General features: G+C 37.9%; 1 protein-coding gene across 1 annotated transcript in view; it reads left to right on the forward strand.

The window, feature by feature from the left end:
- Positions 1 to 11659, forward strand: part of LOC109467823 (RING finger protein 150-like) — an 18250-nt gene extending 6591 nt beyond the window's left edge. The window contains exons 3-7 of the mRNA XM_019765898.1: positions 3408 to 3479; positions 6377 to 6459; positions 7039 to 7135; positions 7903 to 8143; positions 8465 to 11659. Coding sequence (XP_019621457.1) covers positions 3408 to 3479; positions 6377 to 6459; positions 7039 to 7135; positions 7903 to 8143; positions 8465 to 8586 — 615 coding nt within the window. The 3' untranslated portion in view covers positions 8587 to 11659. The remainder of the gene's footprint in view (positions 1 to 3407; positions 3480 to 6376; positions 6460 to 7038; positions 7136 to 7902; positions 8144 to 8464) is intronic.
- Positions 11660 to 12146: the final 487 nt, after the last annotated feature.

The following is a 12146-nucleotide window of genomic DNA, read 5'->3' on the forward strand; positions in this document are numbered from 1 at the left end:
GCACCTAACCTGCACTGGTCCATGTGTACAGGTTAGTATATACATGTAGTTATATGTGGGTTTTCATAATAATGCTTGCATTAACTGTAAGTGTATGAAATGTGAAATATGAGATAAACAATATTAATGTCAATAGTTTCTGAACAGTTTTCAGTATGATCCTACATTCTGAGTGGTACAGGAAAAATTGGTCTGGTGCAGGTAATTTTCAATGTTACCTGCACCAGCACTGTTATGTAGAAAAAGGTATTTCTAGCTCTGAATTAGCACAGCAGGTGTTAAACTACTGTTGGGAAAGTGCGGATGTTACATGTGACTAGAGCTGTGTACCGGTACGCAGTACCGATACTGTACCGGAAAAATTGATTAGGTACAGGTCCAAAATACCTACTCCCTCAGTACCGGTACTGTACCTAAACAATTTCACACCAATTTTATGCCTATTTGTGACCTCAAATGTGTATAAAGGTGGTTAACAATGGGTCCCTGTGTAAGGACAGCGTGTTCATGAAAACAAAACACTTAGTTTTGCCTATATTTTATCTGAGCATTCGCCATAAACAAAGAATAAACCTTAACTATCAAGTTTATTTATGTTTTTTTGTTATTGAAGGAGTTCAGAAGACCATATAAATTGGTCGAATTGTTCAGGTACAGGTTCAGGTCCGGACCTGTACCTAAACCTGTGTACCTGTACCTGTACCTGTACCTAAAATTTGTTTAGGTACACAGCTCTACATGTGACAGCTGCCTATATTAATAGTACAAAGTCTTCTTATCATATTTTTTAATGTCATCCTCTGGAGATGTGAAGTAAGCACATGCTAATTGCCCCAGGTCCACAGGTGGTGTGTATGATGGGCATTTCTATAGGCAATTATTTTCAAGAGGATTCAGCTCACATTGTGTGGAACCAATTAGGCTGTTTATAAGATGCTATCTTGGGAGATAAGATGTGGAGAACTGGTGACTTTTTGCTTTTATGTATATTTCAGGTACATGTATGGCATCAGTAGCTCCTGAAAAAAAATGTAACACAAAGAAGCAGATGAATATTTTAACAACGTACAGACACTGTAATTCAACCATACATGTTGGGAAAGTATGGACCAAGAAACCGATCATCATGTGATGAAAAATCTAGCAGAATATACATGTAGTTCAGCTCACATTCTTGTCTTTCTGCCAAATGGATATAGGCAACAAATCAATATACTTATTGGATGGCCTGATTTCTGTTTTTCTACCTGCCATATGGTTGGAAATGGAAGAATGTCAAGGATTTGACACGTGTGTGCACGGTTTTAACCAAAACCTATATTGTGCCTCCAAGCCTAACCATAGCTGTCAGACAATCTTGCTGATGATATTCATGTTTGGCCACTGCGTCAGACAAACACAAAATAACTGGCCTCGATCATTTGAATATTTATGGCTGGTATTGAAGGCGACTGGCGAGTAATTGCAAAGGGTTGGAGGTTAATGGAAATAAGTGCACGTCTCGGCGTGGTGTCTGGGAGCTCCTGTCATTTCTGCATAATGCTTGCCAGTTTATCCAAATGCAATTGAAAGATACACAGGGAAACTGTTTCTCAAGCAACTGGATGGATTTCGAAAACTGTCAAAAAGTAGTGGATGATGCTACAAAAAGAAGCGGATGCTACCTGAAACATCTGACAGTTTTCAAATTGTATCAGTAGCAGTTTTCTCATGTATCTCATTAGCTCGTTGTCTAACATTCAATGACCTATAATTGAACGATGTCTCGTGCAAAGTGATTAAATGCAAATGAGGTCTTGGAAAATAGACCATTAAGATAATGAAAGTGATTGGAAATCAACTATGTGGAAAGAAAGAGGATTGTTTGTGGTATTAAACAATTCCGCATTGTGTGTTAATAATGGTAAACACACAGTACATTTAAATATTGACTATTTTGTAAACCATGAAGGAAGATGGGGCATTACAGTATGTATATATGCTTAAATGTGATATCTCAAATCTTGTGGGTGACCTTTTTGCTGTATTAGATATTTGAGTCTAAAGTGTACAAAAATCCTGTCTATTGCCTATGAATATACTGCTCTGTGGGTTATTGGTATCATTGGTGCACCGTAAATGATACGATGTCCTTGAAAGCCCATTTTTATGAGCGTGAAATTGTCTCCTCAGTAAAATTTCTTTTGTCACAGTTGTATTGATGCGTGTCAAGTATCAGAATTTACTATTTGGCATTTAGTTAATGTTTTATGAGACGTTCGTATGGTCAAGCAACTACTAGGTTTGTCCCATAGAGCCTGGATCAGACAGTCTTGTTTTGGCCTGTTTTCAAGGGATGCCCTCACTAGTTTGGCCAAAATACTGATGATGATTAATGATAACGATTTAATAAAGCAACCAGACTGCAAATATGAAATAGCACCATGTTTTTATGAGGCGTAAAATGATTGGTTTCTGGTTTTGTCAATGGCATAATTAGAAAGATATATTTTTGACATGGACATTGGTAATGTGAATTCTGTTTGTGATTAAAATGGCCAGATCAAATGGCCAGATTTTTCATAGTTTGCTTTTAGATTTTTCTGTGCCTTTAGCTCTCAAATGCAGCTGAGCATAACACTCCTAAGAGAAAATATTTTTCAGTATTTTAGTTTGGTAGTAGGAATAAAAAAAACTCAGTATTTCAAACTCTGTATTCTGTTGCATGTACTAGACAGAGGTTGCCTTCCAAATTTAAAGACATCAAATGGTTGCCTTGCACATTTAAAGCACATATAAACCACCAGTCATGGCCAGCATGTAGTCAGACTTGGCACTGGCTTCAAAGACAGAGGTCGTCAAATTTTCCCAAAGGAAATCAACTAATCACTATGCCAACATTGGACAGGTATTGGGACAGGACCAGGGCTCAAAATACTTTTTTCTACATGCCTGGTCTGATGCAGGTTACATTGAAAATGACCTACACTAGACAAATTTTACCTCCACCAGACCAATTTTACCTGCACTACTCAGAATTTAGGAAGTGTGGATCATACAGAAACCATTTGCTATCATTTCCAAAGTAGATGTAACATTCAATGCAGCAAATAAAAATTGACATACACCTACATGTATATATTTACCCAGTACTTGGACCATAGCAGGTTAGGTGCAGGTAGACATCAGAAATACTTGCACAGCCCCAATTTTACCTGCACTTTAACTGCATATGCATGTGGTATTTCCAACCCTGTGACCACACACTGTATGAAGAACCCATCTAGGAATTACCATTGTGCATTCTCCTAGGATATAATGCCTACTTCACCCTAAGTACCTTATGGTGACTAACTATATCAGTAAGATTTTATTGAGCTTTGAGGCCAGCAATTCTTTATTGATCACCATTTGTGTGTATTTTTCAGCGGCGTTTTGCGATTGTGGCCAAGAAGGCGATCACAAAAATCCCAGTGAAGACAATACGGAAAGGGGACAAGGTGAGAGCATCAGTTTGATATTGTGCAAACGGTTTCAGATCATGGAAGAAAAATGCAGCTTTGTTTTGTGCACACTTGCATTGTTAACAAGCCTTGTAATGTTGGAAGACAAAACAGGAGAAAATCTTACATGTTACAGGAATTTTCACCTAATATGAATATCTTATTTTGTATCTTACTGTTGTGTGTTTGATATTTGTATTCAATCCATAAATTCTACTATTGCTATGTACTTTTGTAGGTTTTGTGTGTTGTTAGGAACACAAAGATAGCTGAATTAAGAAAAAAAAAAGAAAACCACTTTCATGTATCTTATTTCTATCTGAACTGATTAGTCTGCAGTCTGCAATGTGAAGGCTGTTCCAGAAAAAATGGAGCAGGCAATTAGATACAACTGATCATTAGGGATTATTATCAAACTCCAGTAGATTGCCTTATTTGTACCCTTGATACACAGCTAAGTAGGACACTACAGACACGTGAGTGAGATCAGACATGGGTTTTGGTGGATGTGAAGTGTTTACTACATGTGCAAACGTTGGATATGCATAGGAGTGTCAAGGACTCAAATTACCTCCAGGCTCACATGTTGAAATCACATTAGTTTGGCAGGCCCAGAATAACACAACAAGATTGGCACAAAACCTTTTTCATAAAGCACTGAGCAACTTCCTGCTCAAAATATTAAGCCTGAAAATTTAAGCAGCTTATTTTTGTCTTATTTTGTTACATGTACACATGTTTGATACATGCATATATATATATATATATGGCATACATAAAAATGGTTCAAAGATATATTTTGAATGTTACTGGAAACACAAAGGTACATGAATTGAGGAAAAAGAAGAAAATTACTTTGGTATGTTTCTCATTTTTATCTTAAGCTGATTAGTCTTATCTTAACTCCTATGGCAAAAAATTAAGCAGATTATTTTATAATATATTGGTTTATTTCACAAATACAATAAACAGTACAATTGGTATGTTTCACATCGCAGCCACAGGCTGAATTGCGTGCACATATTACATATTACTTATTAAAATCATCATGCCGCAACTATTTAAAACCCTAGCTTATTTTCTTTTAAGAACTAGTAAGGTATATACAATGACACTAAATACAAGGACACTAAATACAACCTGTAGGCACAAAAGGACTGTACAGATATTTTACTATACAGAGTTGTTCAACAGTGTGACAAAATATGTTGTATCTTACTATTAGTATTACACATACACCTGTGCACAGATTGCCAAAAAATGTGATTCTGTGTCCTTAGACTACCTCACATTTAGTATAGTTGTTTATCCCATTTCCTTGAAAATCTCGTATACTGTAGGTGTTAATATGGAGAGATGATAAAAAGAAGCCAGACTGTAGCAGATGGATTGGATTGCTTTTAAAAGCAGGGTTTGTTGGAAGGTTCTCTTGAATGAAAGGGTGTGAGAAGCATTACTGCGGTACTGTGTGCGTCATGTCCTGGCCTTCAAAACACCCTCACAGCTGCTCCCAGTAATCCTCCACACGATCCTCTTTTACTTTAACGATATACGAATTACGATCACGCGAGGCATGAGATTTTACACGTAATCCAATTCTAACAGCGTGACATGTCACCTCGTCTCAGCACTTGACATACACTTGTTGCTGACGTAGGCAGGAACATTTGTGCGTACTTTGAATGATGTGGGTGGATATATCTCAATTGGCTCTTCATTTTCTAAAGTAGAGCAGGAAAATTCTTTTAGTCTGAACAATGAATTCTAAAAAATGCTGAGTGCTTGTGGTAGATCTGAAGATAAAGATAAAAAGCAAATCCTCTACAACCTACTGAGGTTCTTTATTCACACCCACATGTTTAACAAGAGCTGACATTTCAGTGACCGCCTGTCATCTTCATCAGGGTAGTAGATATAATTCTATTAGGATTAATCCCCCAATGAAGATTACAGACTGTCCTCAAAACATCAACTTCATGATTCACAGTTATTATTTTTTATTTAATCACAGATATATACTATATAGCAACTTTCATTTCAACTTCATATTGACTTTCAGACTCACATGATGTCAGTTTGCTTGGGTATATGTGTGATACGGGTATATGTGTGATACACCTTTATCAGATGTCCTGTTAAACAGTAATTCTTACGAAACTACAATGACTAAGATAAGTATGGATGATGCCAGAGAATATCATTCCAATTATGTGAAGGGGATCAAACAGAATAGACCCAAAATGAAAATGAAATCTGCTACGTCAGACATTTGCACATAATACCTCATTCAAACAGGAAGAAAATGTGGACCTTTTGATGTGAAAGCTGTCTCATTCATCTCAAGGCTGTTTTTCCTTTGAAGATTTGAATTGACGTAGATGAAAGACGTATGATCGTTCCCTTTATCTTACGCCCACTCTTCGATCCCACGACAATTTTTCTGTACAGTAAATGTTCTTAGTAGATGATGTTGCATTCATTTTTACCTTACGGTAGAAATTGCAGGTGTTAAAGGGTATGGAAAACCCATACCTTTAGAGCTTTTGTAAATTTTGTTATTCTGCTGCAGTACCAAGGACAGTTGCCAGGAGACCCACATTTGATGTTGACCTACGTTTTCCCAAGATCTACATACCAAACATTATTACAATCCATTCATGAAACGCAGAGAGACACACACACACAGACAGACAGACACACACAAACAGACCAAAAACAATAAAGGTAAAAAATGATAGTGGGGATTTCAAAAAATGATTTCGTCAGGTTGGCAGTAGGATATTGGAGTAAAGAACATAGGATATTGGAGTAAAGAACATAGGATATTGGAGTAAAGAAAACTCCAATATCCAATATTTGAGATTCTCTCATGTTAGATCCTATATATTCCCCAGGAGGTGGAGTGGGAGCATGACAGCTGTGCCGTGTGCATCGATAACTACCAGCCTTCTGATGTGGTGCGGGTTCTCCCCTGCAAGTGAGTGGGCGACCCCGTCTTACAACACAAACAGGATGTCATATACATGAAAAGTTCAATGACCTGTAAAATTTTTTGATTTGAGTTATGGACAATGATTTTGTTTTGACATGTCAGCTTTTATTTGACTCCTGACCGGATATAACATTTCGTTTCCTGTATAAGCTGGCCTCTTTGGAAAGTGGCAAATAAATGATAGTTGATGGTTTCAGACTTATCGGTTAAATTGATGTCAGTATGAACTTTTCTTCTCTAATCACCAATAGGTATTGTTGATACCATGCTATGGGTAAAATATTGAATTTGAAATACAGTATTCAGTCCATAAGGCAATCTTAATGATCTGGAGCAAGACAACTTGTGCTGATACATTGACGAAGACATCCAGTTAAACAATATTTCAAGACAATTCAAACCCTACTACTGGATAAATTACGAAGATTACTTCCAGACATGTACTTTCCAATTAGTGCTGTTCCACCGATAGTTGACAAAATTCATGTACATTTACCCTTTGGTTTGTGCCTTCTATCACTTCCTACAGTGGATAGTTATAGATTTTTTGTATGTATTTTGCAGGCATATATTCCACAAGCTGTGTGTGGACCCCTGGCTGATCGAGCACAGAACTTGCCCCATGTGTAAGCTAAACATACTGAAGGCCCTGGGTTATCTGGTACGTACACATTTACATGCTTGTAAAGCTACACTTTGTAACATAAGGACAATAAAGTCCTGGTGATTTCTTCACAAACTCAAATCAAGCCTACGCCATAGTATACTGCTATAAAAAAAGTATTTCAATTTTATGTGCCAAAATATTACACAATGTAGCTTTAAGTTTAACTTTTCTGACTCACAGCAAGGATGACATACAATCCTGACATCTCTTCCCTGGCAGTATTACAGACCAAGTCTTTCAAAAAAATGGGAAACGATTGTGCAGTAGGAAAACCATATGGATAGTGAACACATCACTTGGTGCCCCCATTCATTATGTGCCCTTGAGACATTACTCAAACCCCAGACATATACACATACATCTGCTTCTGTATGCACCAGAAATTTGACCTGTATTGAATCGTTTAGCACCATTTTGTCCATTTTCTGGAGTGATATGTCTATGTCTGTAACATCATATTTTTTACCTGATTTATTTACCTATTTGTAGATTCTGAAAACAGATGTTTCAGCAAGCATCCACTACCTTTCATCAGTAAAAATTTTGAAATCTTGACCCTCAGAAACACTATTTCCTACATTTTGAGGGACAAATTTTGATAGTAGACTAAGTTTGGATTATTGACATATCTTTCCATGCAAATTTTTGTCTGTAGAAGATGACAGATGGGGCAAAATGTGTCAAATGACAGAATGGCAAATGCCGGCTGGAACACTGGTTCTGTGTACTTTATACTGAAAGTTGTCTGTGTGTCGTCCTAGGTCCCCAGCAGCACAGAGAGCCTGAACATCGACGTGGAGGCGACCACCACCAACGGTTCCTTCCTGGGGAATGACACGGAGGACGAGTCAGTGGACCAGGACTCCGCCTGGAACAACATCGTCACCGTGGCGCTGCCGCCGCCCAACCCGCCGTCCACGCAGGAGGACCAGCCCGCGCCGCAGAGTACGGAGACGGACGACGAGCAGCCTCCTGCCGCGGGGATGTCTGAAACTGGCACAGGTCAGCAAACTGTCTAACTCACTAACAGAACTAGTCAACACTGATATCTGAGCAACTGGAAAAACATTGAACATGATATGTAAATGAGATATGGTATAGTAATATTTATATCATATTAATATCTTTCCAAAAATAAGGTTAGGAAACCAGGTAACAAGATACCAAAGTGAAAATTGCTCCAGCAACTGGATAGAATTTTAAAATGGTTAGACCTTTCAGGTAGCATCTACTTCCTTTCGTCAGTGACTGGACAGTAGTGTATGCTACTTGAAACGCATGGCATTGTATGTATGCTTACTAAGATGGTCTTTTCTCCTGCAGAGATGACAGAGAGATTACCTGCCGGAGGAGCGGAGCAGGGGAGTGGCTCCGAGGGGAGCCAGAGTTCTCCGACTGACCAGCCGGCTGCAGACGGCAACTCCGACCGCGGCGTGACCGTGTGACCTCAGTAAGACTCGCGTAGGAGGAGGAGTGGGGTTACACATTCTACCCACACTCTCCTTGTCAAGTGTACAAGAATGTGTTACGAAGCTGTCTATGAGCTATCCTATTAACTGGTGTTTTTGTTTTTTGGAACATTGCTGTGTATGGAGGTGAAAGAAAGACCAAACCTTCTCATTCTCCTGGCATGGACTAGTTCAATAATATGCAGATTATACTCGAAGCCATCTAAAGAATAGCCATAGATATAGCTACTGTAAGCCATCTAAACAATAGCCATAGATATAGCTACTGATACACTTGAATCTATCGCCAAAAGAGACAACAAACATCAGTTGAAAAGTTAAAGGAATGCATTTTCTAAGTCGACCTAAAGTAATATTCCATAGTAGTGAAGAAACATCAAAAGTGATGAGAAGTATATATATAAATATATCTTTCAGAGGTCTCCTGTGTTTATTTGACAAGAGGGTAGGTAATTAACAGTGACACAACTAATGTGAGAAGCACCAGCTTTGTTTCTGTTTCAGATTAGAAAGTTGTCAATCACATACCAACACGTTAAATTAAAAGATTAAAATAAATGTTTTTCAAAGTAAATAGTGAAATAAATGTATTTGTTTCTTGCTTGTTTACAGGGTAATTTCAGTTCGTAAGGTGTGGTTTAGAAGAATGATTCAGGCAGCTCCTTTCCTGGTCATTTGTGTGTGTTTGATAAATCACAGAAAAGTGCTTATTGGTCCAGACTGTGGTAATGTTAGTGCCAAACATATGTTCCATACAGCATGTCATCCGGGATTGTTTGTACAGAAAATCTGTGATATTTGTTTGTGATGTAGACTGGACATTGCATTTCTCTCCCTAAAAAAGGTATTCATGTACGAATAACTCTAGTGCATTTTCATGTCTATTTATCTTAGAAAGACATATCTAAGTAAAAATATATAATAGCATGTAGGGTTGGCTTTAATTGACAGTACTGGGAAGAACAAGGAAGACAAATTCACACCTTTACTCCCGGAAATGCCAAAATTATCCATCGACTAGTCCAAGGTATGCTTGTCAACTTGTGAAGGTAGTGGACTGAGGTGTACTTAAGTTGATGTGTGTTGTCACGTTTTGACGGATAACTTAACATCCACAAAATAGTGTAGTCAAAGAAATTGGAAAGATAAAGCATAAAAACATAGCCAAAAACAGAGGTGGACCATGTATGTATTTGGTATTGATCTTAGTCCTGGATGGTTTGAGTAAAGCCTTGGAGGTTTAGCTTTGTAAAGTGTGTATGTACAAACAAAGTTGTTATTGTTATATACAGTCAGTGTAGACAAATTTGATGAAAACTGTGACATCTAAAACTGCACTGCCATGCACATCACAGCTTGGCAAGTATGGTATGGTAGATTTGATGATAGAAGCTTACAGGGTAAGGCGATAAATATATCCTTAGGGGATTAATTAAATCAGATGTACTGTAATCATATCTGAGAAGTCTATACAGCAGAGAGCTATTTTTAAATTTTTTTCAGAGAGATGTAGAGGGTTGTTGGTGGTTCATTTGTGTTGCCAACTATATAAATCAAGCTTCAGGAATTATCTCTGTGACTAACTACACTACTCTTTTGTTTTTTCATCTTTATAAAAGAATAGGGTACTTCTGGCAGTTTTCTAGTGTTCGTCCCTCACCAAGCATTCAGTAAAGTGACTGGGACGCAACATTAAATTTTCATTCCTTTGCTTGTTTTGAACATGGTTGGCAGCATTATTTGAGGAAGTTTAGTTGAAGCTGTGAGCCGTTGAGAAGTAATTATTTTGTATAGAGATTACATATATAAATGATAACTACTAGTAGAATTGTTTATCATGGTTGAATATTCGTGGCAGAAAACTTGACGGTCCAATGACAGCAGGGTATACAGGATCAGTCCATCACACAAGAGGGAGGGGCAGGATTGCCACACATGGTTGAATTATAGGATGATGTAATATGGTTTGCTGTGATGGACACCTGTCACCTGGCTTGAGGGATGTGACTGCATAATTATAAGCTGATTGACGTGTCATTCAGTGTTAGTTTGGCTGTGCAGCACTGGCGGCTGCACATTTCTGTGTACTATGTTGAGCTTGAGAAATGTGGCAAAAGGTTAGGCCAAACCAATTTGATGTACTTTAAATCTAGATATTTCACGATAGAATCCTTGATGTAAGTCATTGTAATGCCGAATTGGCATTGGAATTAATTTCTTTTCAACCTAAAAAGGATGTTAAATAAAAATCAGATTTGTCAAGTCTCATCTCAGCAACTGTGCCCTACCTGATCCTAGATGTAGATATGTTTAATAGGGGAAGCTTGTGCATTATTTTGATATAATATATAACATTATGATCCTAGACTTGGTAGCCATACAGTGCTGGATGCTAAGGTGGTAACTGCTATACGCTGGGATAGAATGTAGAAATTGCTAGTATAAACTATATCTTATGTGACAGGTAGGGGAAGATGTTACAATGAATATCTGGATTTGAGACTTTTGAAATCAAGATCATTGTGAAAAAGCTCATTGAAGTTTGACAACTCGAACTGTTTGCCTCTACAAGTGGTTCGGTGTTGTTTGGTGTTCATGTAACGTTACAGGCCACCACAGGCTCTGTGATGAAAAAAAAATTGCTTTTTGTCACAGCTACATCCTGTGTCAGATGATATAGTGCTGTACAATTGTATACAAGTATGTTCACGTCAGTTCAGATGTACATTTGATAAATTTTGTGCTGTGCATCTTCACCCCCACCCTTACCATTGTGGCCACCTACATATATCTTGAGAATGTGTTAAAAAATTCTATTGTACATGTAAATAATAATGTTCATGTAATGCTATAGGTCTTTGAACGTGTAGAGCAAGTAGTCAACTTATTCCACCTGAGATGGTGTTGATGTCATGAAGAACTATCTCGAAGTGACTAGCAGAAATACTATTGTAGGCATGTAAACAAAAGCACCAAATAGTATATGTGATTGCTTCTAAATTAGGAGCTTATTTTTGTGCACAAAGGCAATAAATAATCAGCACTGAAATGTTCAGGTCTGCGTGTCATTTTTTACTTCGTAAATTTGGGACATCACCATAAAGCTGGAAAGAGTAAATATATATTCCAGGTGAATTGGTTAGAGCAGCAAACTGTACTCCTAATGTTGCATGTGGCTCCCCTGGCATGTTATCTATTTGGCCAGTTTCTATAGCTGGCGTACCATTCATATTTTGGCTCCCCAACGCTTGAAAAAATCAAGTGAGTGTTGTGGAGCCAAAATCCGGATGGTACCCAGGCTACAGTTTCTACTCTCTCCAGCTGCCATTCCTTGTGACACCTATGACTTTTGCAACCTTTGCTGTTGTTGCATGCATATTTTACTTTGTCTTCCTGTATGTGAAGAAATCAATGTAACCTTGAGCCTGTACCCTCAAGGTGAACACCTGCTTCTCCAACTAATGACATGTTACAAGTCAATAAAACCACAAGAAACACCTGTCAGACATTTTATAGTGCGGGCATGCAGATGCAAT

The sequence above is a fragment of the Branchiostoma belcheri genome, unplaced genomic scaffold, assembly GCF_001625305.1.
Source record: "Branchiostoma belcheri isolate BF01 breed outbred unplaced genomic scaffold, Haploidv18h27 scaffold19, whole genome shotgun sequence".
Lineage (NCBI taxonomy): Eukaryota > Metazoa > Chordata > Leptocardii > Amphioxiformes > Branchiostomatidae > Branchiostoma > Branchiostoma belcheri.